Source organism: Filicampus tigris, chromosome 13, assembly GCF_054856515.1.
Source record: "Filicampus tigris isolate MCC_2025a chromosome 13, RoL_Ftig_1.0, whole genome shotgun sequence".
Classification (NCBI taxonomy): Eukaryota; Metazoa; Chordata; class Actinopteri; order Syngnathiformes; family Syngnathidae; genus Filicampus; species Filicampus tigris.
Genome location: NC_141229.1, coordinates 21,480,130 through 21,497,279, shown reverse-complemented (window position 1 = coordinate 21,497,279; position 17,150 = coordinate 21,480,130). Strand labels below are relative to the sequence as shown.

Below are 17,150 nucleotides of genomic sequence, written 5' to 3'. Positions count from 1 at the left end.
TTATTTCTTTTTTTACCGTTTTTGTTTCATTAAATCGCAACACGCTTCTTCTCGCTCCCCGCACGAAGATTAGCTGCCGGAGTGACAGTGGAAGTGGTGGGGCCATTTTCATCCTTTTTCCCGATTGGTTCAGTCCACTGTCGATACTAAAGATGGAGCGATGGGCTGCAACTCTACATTTCTGAGAAGGTCTTCATCCTATATCCTGATTGGTTCAATTCACTGCCTATAATAACGATGGACTAATCGGTTGTCCCCTCTAAATTGTGGCTTGGTCACAATTCAAGAGGAAGAAAAACAATATGAGTGTCTCAATGGGCCCCAGAGGATGGCTGCCCATCAGGCATCTTTCCGATGTACCTGATGGCCAGTCCACCGCTGGCAAGACCACAGTGATCGCTCTAGTTAGACATAATAAAGACATCATTTTGCTGAGCTTGACAAACCTCTCTGTCTGTGTTCCGTCATCTTTCCATCCAAGTGTAGATGAAATTGGTTTTACAAGATCACGGAACAGTTTCTGTGGGGGGGGGGGGGGGTGATGAAAACAGATGAGTAATTCAGGATGGTAACAGGTATGACACCTGTTGGATCTGCCCAGTGCCCATGCAACATTTGATTTATTGATGCTATATGCTGTCTATATTTCAGTAAAAATGGGTCATTTTTCCATATGATTTGACCAATCACGGTAGAGACGAGTGAAAAAAATAAATAAATAAATTGAATTCGAATTCAGCAAGGTTTCTATTTCAACCTTGATTTTATGAGATATGTATCTATAACGATGACACTCAAAGCCTTTTTTACAAAATGTTGATTGATGATTTAAAGTTTTAGCCCATAATAGTAAATATTTAATAGATTATAGTGCACCTGGACAGTTGTGCTTCCACCCCATTTTACACAGCCTCCGCTTTCATCATCACACCAATTATTCAATTTGTTGTGCTGAGTAAGATTTTATGACTTGAGTTTTGACTTGTTTGAACAAAGTAATCACTTGACTTCCTTTTTTTTGGTGATGTGACTTATTTTTACCACAGTAACTTAATTGTGACTTGACTGAAACTTGTAGTCTACAACCTGAGACTTGCTTGTGAGTTGCACATATGTGACTTACTCCCACCTCTGGTGGGTGCACACATTGATTGTATTTTTTGACATCCAATGGAAGAGCATTTAATTTTTTTGCCTATCACTACATGCTGCTGGCATGGATAGACAAACAAAGATACATTTATTATTAAAAAAGTGAAAATACAATAACAACAAAAATAATGTTTAATAATAATAATTCAGTGACGATACTTCATGTGTTCATTTTTACTTTTTACCAAACCGAAGTCCAAGTGTACTGAACCATAAGTGAAACGGTTTGATGGGATGCACTCACATCTTTTTACTCAAAACCGATGTTATTATTCAAATCAGATTTCGTTACACCCCGACTGTACTGTATATCAGGTCTGAACGATTATGGAAAATAATCTAATTATTCCCCTAAAATTGTGATAGCTATATTGGGATTACTTTTAAGGTGCTTTACAATTAATTTAACAAACAAGCAATTAATCAATCTCTATTATTATTATTGTTATTATTACAATGAACAGTAACAGAACTGTTGTAGATGGGAGGATATTAAGATAAAGGCAAATGAAGCATTAATATGAAAGACGTTTTATTTCTCTACCACAATTGCACTACATTGACATTTAGTCTTGTAAGTGTAAGCATTCACCATGACAACATAATTCTGCCACAGCAGCTATGTATACTATATTGTAAATCAGTAAGAAATCAAAGTGCTGATTATAATAATAGTGCTAACAAATCTGTGGATGTACCACTTCACCATATTCAACTTTTCATGTCGCATGAAACATGATATGTAAATAAGTGGATTGCACTTCTTGAACACTGAACTTATCGATAAATAAATACAATGTACACAGCCAATATAAAAAATCAAACTTTCCGATCTCCAGTCAATAAAATTATATACATGCTAAAGCAGTGATTCTCAACCAGTGTGCTGTGGCACTTTACTGTGCTGTGAGAGATCATCAAGTGTGCCACGGCAAGTCACCCAATATCATTTATTTTGGCAAAAAAAAAATTACTTTGTTATAAAAAAATGTTTGTTCATTTATCTATGCCATCCACTTATGAATCAAAACAATCAAATGCTCTTCTCTAGATGACAGAAGGTACATTATTCTCCTGTATATCCACTTTTTGTGAATCGTTTCGCTAAGTGCTGTGACGTCAATCCTATTCCTCGAGGGCCGGATTCCTGGATGTTTTCCTTCTCTCACTGCTGCAACACACCTGATTCAAGTGATCAGGATCGTTATCCAGCTTCTGCAGACCTTGCTGATTATCTGAGCATTTGAATCAGGTGTGCTGCAGCCTGGAGAGATGGGAAACATCCAGGACACCGGCCCTCGAGGAAGTGGATTGAAGACCCCATGTTAGATACTCATCCCAGGGTCTCGTGAGACAGAAAACTCACCCAAAATTATGTGCAGCGATGATGTCCCCGCCTGCTCCCCCCTGCCCTACGTCTCTCCCTCTCTCCCCCACTTGGCTCCGCTCCCTGAGCATCTCACTATTTAAATCGCAGCCTTTGCCATGAGGAAATTCATTATATCAAATCGTGATTATATTGCAAATGCAATTAATCGTTCAGCCCTATTATATATCCCCAAAAAGTAATTAGCATCTTCAGAAGACACGTTGCAAATCATGAGACTTCATTTGAGACACATAACGGTAAAGACATTTTGGCTTTCAAAGTTTGAAAATTATTACGCTAGAACTTTTTTTCCCTTAGAAATTATTACCGTTTGAATGATAACAACTGCCAATACTTCAAACACTCATACCAGCAAAAGAAAATTCAGTGGGGCATGTCTTTACTGTTATAGATCAAATGAGATGAAAATGACCCATATGCATATATTCTTAATAAATACAAATAATGTTAGCTGTTTACCCACCTGAAATTTTGAATAGAGAGCAGGATTGCCTGACAGCATGTCCCGAACATAGGCAATAGAGGTGGCGACCCGGTTCCATACAATGTACTGAGTCTCATTTTTTAGATATATGGTAAGGTTGAAGGCATGGCCATAATCTATTATGTCTGCCCTGAACAATGAGTTCAAATTAAGATTTTACTATACACAGATCATTAACATGTTGTTTGTGCTGTTTAATTTTGTCCCATACTTTACCTTGCTAGAGAAAACACATCGTCGATGTAGCTTGTGCGATCAGCTGCATCAAACTCCTGTTTAAAAAAGAAAATAGATCATGGATTTAGTTTTTGTTGTTTGGATTACAGTTTGGTATGTCTTGTGTTCCGTGTTATTGTTTTGCTCGTTGCTCGGTATTTGTTTCCACCTGTTCTCGTCATCCCTGTCCTTTGAGTTTACCAATCAGCTCATCACACCTACTAACCTACCTCATTTAGAGTCCTTACCCATGCATGTTTTTGGAATGTGGGAGGTACAGCATTGAACAAAAATTATCTTCACATTGTGTTGCCTTAATAGTAAGTAGAAACATAAAAATTGGTCGACAATCACTTTTATGGTGCATTTCCACCGGATGCGAATTTAAACATTTGCCTGATCCTATATAATGTCAATGCAACGTGCGGTGTGCAAAACGGCAAGAGATGACAAAAAAGACGCATATTAATCAGAAGAACACCTGACATCGAAGTATTCGCATTTTTGATAGGTAAGTCACGCCCTCATGGAACATCAGCTGATAAAGATGCGTCACAACTGCACCAGTGACACCCTGAAGAAGGCGGAAGTAACATGCCGAAACATGTCAGGTAAATAAACGAGCTAATATCACTATTGTCTGTTATAAATGAATCAATCAAAATATAGATAACAAGGAAGACAAAATAAACTTAATACTATTAACTATTGTACTCAATGTCCAAACTTTTCCAGAGCAGATCCCATTGGAGCTGTCTCAGATTGATACTGTGGAGAACTCCTTTGAGTGATTCACATTATAAATCTGGCTCTTGCCAGGTTAATCATCCCCTACCCATCCCTACACACATTGACAATTGTTTTTTGTGCACCATATTTGTGCGCCATACTTACTTCCACCCTATATTCTGCTCATTGATGATTGTTTTCTGACAAGTATATTCTGGCTGCACCACCACCAGTATTAAGCTAGGTCTAACCAACCTGACCATCTAGAGTAGGAAAGCCATAGCCTCCCTTCATGATATGATTTTATAGACCAAACAGATATTTTCAAAGATTTAAGATGTTTTTGCTAAAGAAAATCATTCATAGCTGAAAGTAGTTTGTTTGACTGACTGTTCTACTGAGTTGAACATTTCTGTTCAGACAAAAAGAATCAAACAACCAGATTGTAGAGCGTGATCTTAGACCATATATGGATGTATGTACTGTATCTGTGACTGTACCTTAATTTTAACCATAAATAACTGAGTGCATATACAGCTGTGTAAATGTGTACAATGTGACGTAAGTGTACCAAGTGGTTGTTTTGAAGTTGTTGGCTAATCTTGTTCCATATTTGACCGTCATGATTAACTCTGTAGAATCCTATATGATCATTGTTGATCTTCAGCAGTCCATCCTCTGAAGGTAAGTAGTCCCTTAGAACAAGCTCTGAAAAACATATGAGTGAAAAAGAACATTTTATTTTAGATCAACCAAGTGAAATTAAGAAAAGGTGGGTAATCCAGGTCCAAAAAGTAAAAAACCTGCCACGGTTCGGCTTTAGCCACAGGTGCTTCTAATCAAATGAGCTTGTTTACCTGCCAGTTGAGTAGAAGCACTTGTGGCTGAAGCCAAATTGTGGCAGGGTTTTTACTTTCTGGACCTGGATTACCCACCTCTGAGGTTAATTTTACATTTTGCTGCCCAAAATATCCTAGGGCATGCAACCAATGTTCATTATGTTCAATAGATGGACACAGAATAACTAACACATTTTTATATATACTTATTTTTGTAATAAAATGTAAAATAAGTACATACAAAAATGTGTCCATCTATCAAACATAGTGAACATGAGTACGCCTGAGGATATCTTTTGGCATTTATTTATTGATTGATTTGTTTATCATTATTTTGTTTGGCAGACTGCTATAATGTCCCATCTAGACCTACTTTGAGATACAGTGTCACGTACGGCATGCAGGAGGACCCACTCCTGAACAAGACCCCAAGATACTTGTACTCTTCCACAGGATCTCCTCCCATATCTGGACTTGACTCTTTTCTGACTGAGGACCATGGTATCAGATTTGGAGGTGCTAATTTTTGACCCTACCGCTTAACACTCGGCTGCGAACTGCTCCAGTGAGATTTGGAGATTTGGCTTGAAGAGGCCAACAGTACCACATCATCTGCATAAAGCAGAGATGAAATACTGAGTCCACCAAACCAGACCCCCTAAGGCCTCGGCTGCGCCAAGAATTTCTGTCCATAAAATTTCTGTCCATAAAATTTCTGAACAGAATCGGTGACAAAGGAAAGCCTTGGTGGAGCCCAACCCAACACTGGAAATGAATCTAACTAACTGAAAGCAATGCGGGCCAAACTCTGACATTGGTGGTACAGGGACTGAACAACCCGTATTAGGGGAATCAGTACCCCGGTATCCCCCGAATTCTCAGAGGGACACGGTCGAACACCTCCAAGTCCACAAAACACATGAAGACTGGTTGGGCGAGCATGAAACTTAGAGGATCATGCTGAGGGTATAGAATTGGTCCACTGTTCCACGGCCGGGAGGAAAACCGCATTGCTCCTCCAATGGACTCTCATTTCCAGCATCCTTAAATAGACCTTTGCAGGGAAGCTGAGGAGTGTGATTCCTCTGTAATTGTAACACACCCTCCATCCCCCTTCTTAAAAATGGGGACCACCACCCTGGTCCGGCAATCCAGAGGGACTGTCCCCGATGTCCATGCGATGTTGTAGAGGCATGTCAACCACGACAGCCTCAGAACATCCAGAGCCTTTGGTAACTCCGGGCGTATCTCATCCACCTCCGGGCTGTTCCACCGAGGAGCTTTTTAACCACCCTGGTTACTTCAACCCCAGAGCTAGGAGAGCCCACCTTAGAGTCTCTAGGCTCTGCTTCCTCAGTGGCAGGCTTGTCGGTGCAATTGAGGAGCTCTTTGAAGTATTGTCCCCACCAACTCACAACATCCCGAGTTGAGGTCAGCAGCACCCCATCTCCGCTATACACAGTGTTAATGGTGCACTGCATCCCTCCCCAGAAGTGGAGGAGTTCAAGTATCTTGGGGTCTTGTTCACGAGGGAGGGCAGGATGGAGCGGGAGATCGATGCAGCATCTGCTGTGATGCGGACTCTGTATTGGTCTGTCATGGTGAAAAAGCAGGTACGCCGAGAGGCGAAGCTCTCGATTTACCGGTCGATCTACGTTCCTACTCTCACCTCTGGTCACAAGCTGTGGGTCGTGACCGAAAGAACAAGATCCTGGATACAAGCGGCCGAAATGAGTTTCATTCGCAGGGTGTCCGGGCTCTCTCTGAGGGATAGGGTGAGAAACTCGGTCATCCGGGAGGAACTCAGAGTCAAGCCGGAGCTCCTCCACGTTGAGAGGAGCCAGATGAGGTAGCTCGGGCATCTGATTAGTATGCCCCCTGGACGCCTCCCTCGTGAGGTATTCTGGGCATGTCCCACCAGCAGGAGGCCCCCGAAGATGACCCAGGACATGCTAGAGAGACTATGTCTCCCGGCTGGCCTGGAAATGCCTGGGGATACTCCGAAAGAGTTGTAAGATGTGGCTGGGGAGAGGGAAGTCTGTGCTTCCCTGCTGAAAGACCCCTCTGGAAGAATTGGAAGATGTGGCTGGGGAGAGGGAAATCTGGGGTTCCCTGCTGAAGCTGATGCCCCGTGACCCAACTTTGGATAAGCTGCAGATAATGGATGGATGCTACCCCCTAATGTGATGCTGGATGGTGGACCAGAATTTCTTCAAAGCTGCCCGGAAGTCGTTTACCACGGTCTCGCCAAACTCCTCCCACGCCCGAGTTTTTGCCATAGCGACCGCCGAAGATGCATTCCGCTTGGTCAGGTGGTATCTGTCAGCTGCCTTCGGCGTCCCACAGGCCAAAAAGGCCCGATAGGACGTTTTCTTCAGTTTGACAGTATCCCTCACCATTGGAGAAACACACTACCAGCCGGTGAACAGTTGACAGCTCCGCCGCCCCTTTCTTCTTCTGGGTGTCCAAAACATGTGGCTGCAAATATGATGACATGACTACAAAGTTGATCATCAAACTGCGGCCGAGGGTGTTCTGGTGCCAAGTGCACATATGGACACCTTTTTTGAACATGGTGTTCGTTATGGACAATCTGTTACAAGCACAGAGGTCCAATAACATCACACCACTTGGGTCAGATCGGGGGGAGGGGGCGTTCCTCCCAATCACGCCTCTTCCAGGTCTCACTGTCATTGCCCACATGAGCATTGAAGTCCCCCAGTAGAATGATGGAGTCATCAAGGGGAGCGCTCTCCAGCACACCCTCCAAGGACTCCAAAAGGGTGGGTACTCTGAACTGCTGTTTGGTGCACAGGCACAAACAACAGTTAGGACCCGTCTCCCTACACAAAGGCGGAGGGAGGCCACCCTCTTGTCCACTGGGGTGAACCCCAACAGAAAATATCATATGAAGTTAAAATTTTGAGTAGTGGAGAAGGAAATTACACATAATTGATGGAGACAATGTCTCAAATAAATCGAGCAAGCATTAACTTGATTGAGGCTCTCTTCCCAGGTTCTTCCCTTGTCTGGGAACTGTGTCCTCAATTCAACGTCCCATGCTTAATTACAGTCATATATATACAGTTCCTATCAGAGTCTGTATATTGCAGAAAGCACCTGTTTAAAATTAACGGGGAAACGCTTTCAAAAGCGGGCATTCAAATACTTGTATGTACATATAGTTTCAGAATTAAACAACCTGAAGAAATTACTCTTAAGGAAGTTGAATGTTTCCTGCAGCTGAGTAAAAGAGGGAAAAGGATGTAAGGGCATGTCATACCAGTCTTTTCTTTTTTTAATAAAATGCTACCAAATGGGGGAAAAGTTAGGAGTAGCTGGCTTTTGTATTCTGTGTTGAAGAATGCAAAACAATATCACCGTGATGAGGTTTTTCATCAGTGATCATTACTAAAAATACAGTGAAAAATTAAATTATTGTTCTTTGTGAGGTAATATTGGGCTGGTATGGGGGGCACCATCTGACTTGTTAGTTTAAGTCTCTCAACTGTAATTTTTCTCCAATTTATTTAATCTTTCATGAAAGCAGACATATCGAATCGAGATGCACACACCTCAATGGCCCACGGGACCCCCCAAACCCTTTGGACATCTAAAATGAAGATCGATGTTCTTTTCCTTTTTATTTCTGCTCCAGACCAAACCTCACGCCAGGTTTGTCTTTCAGCCACTCTCTTGAACATAGCACGCTGCTTCATAACTGCCGGGGATTTCAGGATCCTCTGTTCATCAAAAGTTATCTGCTTTGATTCAGCCACTTTCCATCGTAACTCTTCCGCTTTTAAGAACGAGAGAGCGAGTTGGTTCGTTGTCACCTGGACGGGACCAGAGACAGAGCGTTCTTCAAAAGTTGTACAGCAAAGTCTCTGGGTTTCCTTCTATTCTCAGCGCCCTCCTTTAAATGTGAAATCTGCAGGTTTTGTTTTCGGCTGCGCCCCTTGAGCTGAATGCATTTAACAGAGGATTGGTGCACCACTTAGTTCAATTGCCCAATTTCTTGTTCTAACTGTCAGTAGAATCAGAGGTGGCATTCTCCAAGGCTAAGGCTGTTAGCATGTTAACATTTAGTGCAGTTGTTTCACGTTTAAAAGTTGCGAATTTGCCCTTCATGGTGGTCTAGAGCTGGTCAATCCTCTTGTCGATGATGCCCACAAACTCAGCTTTGAGTGAACGTAGTTCAGTGTAGAGGCAGGATATAGTCTCCAGAACTGTTGACTCTTGAGTCACAGGCATTTCCACTTGGGGCTTCTTCCTCTGGGCTCTCCAAGGTAGCTGCAAGACCTGCTTTGCTAATTTTATGAGGTTGGTTCGGCATGATTATATTTTACTGTGACTGAAAATATTGCCAAATAAAGTCCTTGGAGCCGATTAGTTCACATCTTGCATTATATTTCAGCCCAGATATCTTGTTAAATACGTTTTCAAACGTACATCTCACACATCCATAGCCAAACCGTAACCAAATGCTCTGATTTACATTTTTAGCTTTTAACATATGATGATGGTTGAGTTCTCATTCATCCATCTTGGATACCGCTTACAGTGGTACCTCTACTTACGAAATTAATTGGTTCTGGAAGAAATTTCTTAAGTAGAAAATTTTGTAAGTAGGGACGTGTTCTCCATGTAAATGCCCTAATCCGTTCCAAGACCCCCAATATTCAGACATAAATGTTTTATAAAGCATAAAAATGCATGAAAACATGTAACAAATACATGTTACAATTAGATTATTGCACAATAAATTAGAGTTGTGCATAATGTAAAAAAACAAAGAATAGAGTAAGGAATAAAAATGATGGTTGTTTACCTTTTAATTGCTGTCCTCATCGCTTTTTGCCCTCTTTGGTTCATGTTCTCTCTCAGAAGTGTTTTTTGCCTGGCGTTTTGTAAACAACTGATTTGATAACGTGGCGACTGTCGATACATTACGGTCATATTCTTTGGCGAGATCAAACAAACTCATCCCCCTTTCATACTTTTCTATTATCTCTTGCTTTGTTTGTATGGACAGAAAAAAAACGATTTTCTCCTTTTTTTTCTGTTCCTCGTTTCTAATTCACATAAAACTATCGGAAGACCTCATGGGTCGAGGGGCGAATGACAAGGACGCTGCATCCATCTATCTATTTACCTATCTATCCACACACATAGAGACATACGGAAGAGGCTTAGCCAATGGGATGCCAGGGAGATGCTAGGCTAGCCAATGGCAGAGCAGCTATGAGTATGTTGCGTTCACGAAACTCAGGAGCTGCGAGTAGTAGCCCATACTGCGAGTATCACCCCATACTTTTACATTTCGTATCCTGAAATTTCTTTCGCAACTAGAGGCAATATTTTCCTGTTGAGGCGTTTCGTAACTTGAAAATTCCGTATGAAGAGACGTTCGTAAGTAGAGGTACCACTGTATCCTCAAAAGGGTCACTGGTGCTGGAACCTATCCCAGCTGCCTTTGGGCAAGCGGTATTTGCACTCACATTCACACATAAGGACAATTTAGAGTCTTTATTTAAACTAATATGCATGTTTTCAGAATGTGGGGGAAACCGGCATAACCACAGAAAACCCATACACACATCCACAGGGCCAACATTCTAACTCAAAAGGCCACAGCCAGGGTTTGAATCCACAACCTCAGAACAGTGATGTGGGTGTGCTAAAAGACTGCATCAAACACTTATCTCCAGGCCCTCAATAAGCCATTTTCCACCGCAGGAACCTTTGGAGGAGCCTTTCACTTTACCCTGGTAAAATGGTTCCGCATTTGTTTCCACCCGAAAAATTTACCAGGGTAACGGATTGGCCCAGGGACATTCCTGGGTACATTTCAGCCCTGCAAGCGACCAGGGCCATTATGGCCCAGCAAGAACTCTTCCTGGGGTCGGGCTGCGCTGCCGAACGCCGATTGGTCGGTTGAACTTGGGGGTGTGTTGTTCACGACGCCATTAGCCTTTAGCTCTGGTAACTGCTAACTCGTGTACCGTCGCTGTGCTCGCTCGTCCAATATTTCAAAAGTAAATAAAAAGTAAATGAATATAGACAGACGAATATGTGCAGGCTCCTGTGAGCATTTTCAGGGGACAAAGATATCCAACCCAACTTTTAATCGGCGACAAGGAGCAACCAGTATGCACCAGCTTATTACTGCCGAGCAAGGCAAGTTTAAACTGTTCGCACGGCAAAACAAGTCCGTGTAAGATGTAAAGTTAAAACAAGACAGATAAAAAGCTCCCGGATCACAACAGCTGGAGTGGAAATGACCGACAAGTGAGCAAATTGTACGATCAACTAGACGCCGTGGGTTGGACACGCGTTCTTGGACACCGGAGCGATGGATTCTGCTGTGGCGCTACTGACGAAGGTAAACACGAAATACTCATACTTGGAATATTGTCATTTTTAGCAGAAACACAAATTGTGTGAGCGCATGTGCACTGAAAATGGTTAGCTGTTCAAAGTCTCACCACTGAAGTATTCATAAAACAGGATAGTGGATTTACTGTATTTACAGAAAGTAGATTCGTTTTATTAGCCACTGTAATATTCAGTTTGAACATACAGGGAACAAATTTACATAATGAAGCATTGCATTTTGAATAACTTCCACCTCAAATAAATGTTAAAAAAGACAACTGTTAAAAATAAAATGCAAACGTAAGGCTTAAATTACAGGCCCATATAACCTAATATTACCATACCAGCCTGGCATCAGTGTGGATGATGCCATCATCTACCTCCTCCACACTTCACTCTCCCACCTGGAGAAGGCGGGAAGCACTGTGAGGATCATGTTCTTTGATTTCTCCAGTGCTTTCAACACCATCCAGCCCACCCTATTGGGAGACAAGCTGGAGCGGGAGGGGGTGGCCCACCACCTCACCACATGGATCCAGAACTACCTCACAAACCGGCCACAGTGTGTGAGGACACAGGACTTGTGTGTCTGACGTGCTCCTCTGTAGCACAGGGGCCCCACAGGGAACTGTCTTGGCTCCCTTCCTGTTCACCCTCTACACCTCGGACTTCAACTACAGCACCTGCAGAAGTTCTCTGACGACTCTACGATTGTCGGCCTCATCACAGGCGGAGATGATCGGTAGTACAGAGAACTTAGTCAGGGTTTTGTGGACTGGTGCCAGCAGAACCGCCTCCTGATCAATGCGGGGAAATCCAAAGAAATGGTGGTGGATTTCGGTAGGCGCCATCACTCTTCACCTGCACCAGTGAGTATCCAGGGAACAGATGTACCTGGGTGTTCATCTGTACAATAAACTGGACTGGAGCGACAACACAGACGCCCTCTATAGGAAGAGTCAGAGCAGATTCTTCCTACTCAGGAGACTGAGGTCTTTTGGAGTTCAGGGGACACTCCTCAGGAACTTTTATGACTCTGTGGTTGCATCGGTCATCTTCCAGGGAGTGGTCTCCTGGGCAGGCGGCGTCTCGGCCCGGGACAAGAAGCGGCTGGACAAACTGGTCAGGAGGGCCGGCTCTGTCCTGGGCTGCTCCCTGGACTCTGTGGACTCGGTGGGGGACAGGAGGATGTTGGCCAAGCTGTCATCAATGCTGGACAACCCTGACCCCACCCTCCAGGGCACCCTAACAGCACTCCACAGCTCCTTCAGCGACAGACTGTTACACCCTCGCTGTGCAAAGTAGAGATTCCGCCGCTCCTTCTTGCCTGCTGCTGTCAGACTCTTTAACAAGAACATTGTGTAGTCTCTACAAACTGGCGGACATTAGTGCAATTGTGCAGTCCTGCACCTGAGCTCATATCGTGCAATACCCAACATTCCCCACTACTGTAATACCGTAGTTTTATTACCAATGCTGTTCCTTACATTTCACTACAGCACTGCAGTGCAGTATTTTTCCTCTGTACTATGTACATGTTAAAATGAGTGTTCCTCACACTTTTTATGTAGGTGTATGTTGGTGTGTATATACATGTGTACATACACATGTTACTGCGTATATTTACATAAGTTTGATCCTGAATGTTTGCCGTTAATGTTATACATTAATGGCTACATTATGACGCCGTCCCTATGTGACCTATATCTTTGCTGCTGTAACACTGAAAATTTCCCCACTGTGGGATCAATAAAGGCCTTCTTATCTTATCTTCTTATCTACTGAACTCTGGCCTTTTTTGGGCATGTATTTTGATTTACAGCTGTTCTGGATGGACATTTTGAGACAGTTTCAAGTGAAAAAATCATGAGCCGTCATCATCCGCTACACAAGTGCAGTGTCTCCTGCGACTCAAGCATCGCCAGTCCTGATAAATTTCATTTTACAATAATTTGTAGGGCACTTAAATTATTTAATGTTACTCAGTTTGCTATTGTATGTCAACTTGTAAGCGGAAAAGGAGACCAATCAACTCTTTCTGGATCGTGGATGTGCTGCGCTGCTGTTTCTGAGGCATGAAGGTAAAATACCTGTTGTACTCACAGAAATACTTTGTGGTTTGATTTGATTTGTCACCTGTTGCAGCAACTATCAGTAGCACTTTTTAGTTACTTATAGCAATAACAGGCTGATGCCAAAGGTAAGGCTCTGCCACCTCAACATAGCAAAGGTGGAAGCACCTTTTATAAACTGAAGTACAGTACTTGAAAAAAATAAAATATGGCGCGTTAAATAAAAAACTGCACCTGAATAAATATCTATTTTTTAAAAACAACAACATCTGATGAACATAAAATGCAAATGTCTGCATAAATCACTGACTTATATCCACTAATACTAAACTATGACATTTTTTTGCATGTTTTGATTTGCAGCTGTTGCACATGCTGAAGAAGTTTCCAATGCAGGGACAAGTGTGAGCTCTCCATCAGGGTACCAGGAGTTCACTGTGGCAGAAAATGATGTATGGCAAGCCAGACACTTTTCCAAGTTGCGAGTGATGCCAAGTTGGTCCGGGTGCAAGAGCATAGTAAATACAGCCCGGCTTCTGGCTGTGTTTATTTTGTCTTTTAGTGTGCACAAATAAAAAGTCGCAATGTATATATATTTTTTCTCCAAAACACACTTCACGCTGCTGTAATTAAAAACTCCATAAGAGCTGTCAATGAAGCCATGTATTTATTTCATTTATTTAACTTTTACTTATCCATGTATGGTATTTGCAAAGCTGACCGGGCTACAGACAGCAGATTAAAACATGGCAAAATAAAAGCAAATACACATACCGGTACTCATATATACTACAAGCTATTATGTGTATTAGGGAAAAACTTTTTCATTATATATATGTGTGTATATATATATATATATATATATATATATATATATATATATATATATATATATATATATATATATATATATATATGTCATGTCATGTCATGTCATGTCATCTTCCAAACCGCTTATCCTATACAGGGTCGCGGGGAGTTGCTGGAGCCTATCCCAGCCGTCAATGGGCGAAGGCAGACTACACCCCGAACTGGTCGTCAGCCAGTCGCAGGGCACGCATAGACACTGTCACTGAGCGGGAATCGATCCCACGCTGCCCGCACACAACTCAGGCGTGTGTACCACTACACTATCAGCGGACATTTTATATATATATATATATATATATATATATATATATATATATATATATATATATATATCACTTCCTTATTATATATATATATATATATATATATATATATATATCACTTCCTTATTGAGATAAAGTGTAAATAAAAAGATAAGTTTACATAAGCAAATGCAACAATACTTTCACTCTGATTTCCATGTTGACACATTTGAATATTGATCGTATATTTTAAAGTTAACCAATATTAAACTTAGATTAATTATATGATAGCTTTAAAGGTCACTTAATTATTCTCTACGTCCAATTTGATGTTGATGTAGGGTGTCAGTAATGAGTAGGGAAGTAACACCTCCCACTGATGCGTCATCAGTCTCATTTGCATAATTTATCAAGAAGTATGAGTTGGGGTGGGAATGCAAACCACCTGGGCCACAGGAACTTATATTACCTGGAACTAAATGCTCCTGGGCTTGTTGGTGGAAAAGGGGCTAATGTTTGTGTACGTGTAGTGAAGATGGTCCACGGCGACAGAAAACTGGAACTCTCCATAGTATGGCAACGGCATGACCTTACTCTGCAACCCAGGCAGAGTGATAACACAAATTAAGTTCAACTGTTCTAGTAGACTATTCCTGGCATTATTATGCTTTCAAGCTTCAAGGTTTTATTCTGTCACTTACTGGTACTTGGACATTTTTATAATTCCCTCCACCTTGTCCCAAAGCATGATGCTACCATCAGCATGCCTTATTAAAGGTATGCTATTATTTTGGTGATGAGCAGTTTTATCTTTGTGCCAAACATACCTTTTGGAATTATGGGCAAAAATGTGATGTACAAACAGACTCTGAAATATCGATACCTCAGATAACAGATCTTTTTGAAAAATTGAGTTTTAAATCAAAATATGGACACTTTTGATATGTTGGTGATGTGAGGTAATGCCTATCATTAAAAGGAACACAGTGTAGAGTAAGCCAACTATAAAGATGTTGTCTAAATAATGTGCGGTTGGTGGTTAAGTGGTAGTCTCCCATCTTGAAGGTTTTGAGTTTGATCCTCAGCACTTGTGACCATGTCAAAGAAGAGGAGGCAGTTTTAAAGTGCTATACAAGGCAAAGGGGAACTACTTTTTCTTCCGTATGGGTAAGTACATAAAGTCATGTGTGGAGCTATTTGAGCTCCACAAACACCCATGGTGGAGGCACCTGAATGCCAAAAGTGGCCGTGTTGCTTATTGAGTCTCTATGGAAGGAATGAAAGGAATGGCATTGTACAGTATGTGTGAGGTAGGTTGTGTTGTGAGCATCCTCCTCTGTTTTGAGTTGTTTTTGCAACCTTAACATACTGTCGAACATCAGAACCAAAAACTTCAACCTTGGTTTCAACAGAACATAACACTACGCACGGAGCCAGGATTTTTTTTCTCTCCTGGGGTTAAGGCAGGGCTTGACCAACATGAGTGGATTTGGGTGGGTGGCTGAAAGAATGATTGCTTTTCATCACTTCACTTACAGTGACCCTTACTGTTTTTGTTTTTAATTCAGGTTCTTTACTCAGGTTCTCTTTAGGTGGAGGGAATTATGAACATTCCAAATACCAGTTAGTGTTAGCACAAAAGCCTCAGACATTGCTAGAACGCTAAACAATGTCAGGAAAAGCCTAATATAATGAGGTACATAATAATATCAAATAATTCTGATATTAAATTAGATCTATTTACTTAATTATGAAGGGAGTGTGGACTGATTAAATCATACTATCAGAAGGCTGCGTCAGGGCCTCGGAGGTATTGCATCTTCAAAGTGAAGACTCACAAAGGCTTGCAAGATAGCAGACATTCCAATGAGTACAATAAAACTTTTATGGTCTCCCCTTGGGATGTAATCATTTCATTCTCTGGGCAGGAGAGGAAGTTACTTGAATCTTGACTTGACTATCTGTGCTTAAAAGACACCCTACAGGCTTTAGAGGTGAACAAAGAAATAGGGTGTAAGGAATGCAAATGTAAGTAAGTTTGACTTTTCATGTTGCTCCTTGTAAGAAGCCAGACACAAGAGAGGGGGAGACTCCTTTCAGGAGACTTTTTGACATCCAGCATATGACCAAAATAAAATTCTTTATCTAATCAAAATGACTGAGTCAGAGAAGTTTATTTCCCTCACCAATCCAGCCTTAGCACTCCGGAGGAATGCTGGGACGAACTACACTACACTACACTAACAGGAACATCTAAGGTTTATCAGAGGCACTTTAAATAGTGGCAAGTGTGTTCTGATTCCTATTTAACATGATCTAGAATGTGATTGGTTAATTCTGAACAAAGCCACATCGCCAGTTATAACAGGATGTGTGAAACTGAATTGAATTGGCTTTTTATACTCGTACCCCAGGTGGTCCCACCCAAAAGGACACCACCTGTGCCCAGGGACCCAGGGTAGTCTCCCATCCCCACCGAAGTGCCCTGGCAGGCCCCCAAGAGGAGAGCGTTGGAACCCCACTTGAAGATGAAGCAGGGCAGCACAGTGGGAGGAGCATGGTTCCCGCAGCTGCCTTGCAGCACTATTGTCCTGGGATTGGATGTGTTTCAGGTATGCCCTTTCTAAGTGCAATGTTCTGCTTGCGCTGTTTTGGGTCCAGGAACTGCAGATTGTTCCCCCAGCCTAAAATCATTTGACTTTGGTTCAGTGGAGAATCCAAATTGCCCATAGTTGTGAATTTGAAGTCATTGTCTGTCTCTATCAATCTGTATCAGGC

General features: G+C 42.0%; 1 protein-coding gene and 1 pseudogene across 1 annotated transcript in view; one reads left to right on the top strand and one right to left on the bottom strand.

Annotated features, from left to right (window-relative positions):
* enpep (glutamyl aminopeptidase) overlaps nt 1–17,150 on the bottom strand; it is a 34,998-nt gene that overhangs the window by 8,203 nt on the left and 9,645 nt on the right. The window contains exons 12-15 of the mRNA XM_086049476.1: nt 4,543–4,679; nt 3,243–3,298; nt 3,006–3,156; nt 447–520 (exon numbers count right to left, since the gene is read on the bottom strand). Coding sequence (XP_085905602.1) covers nt 447–520; nt 3,006–3,156; nt 3,243–3,298; nt 4,543–4,679 — 418 coding nt within the window. The remainder of the gene's footprint in view (nt 1–446; nt 521–3,005; nt 3,157–3,242; nt 3,299–4,542; nt 4,680–17,150) is intronic.
* On the top strand, nt 5,934–17,104 carry LOC147137936 (uncharacterized; annotated as a pseudogene).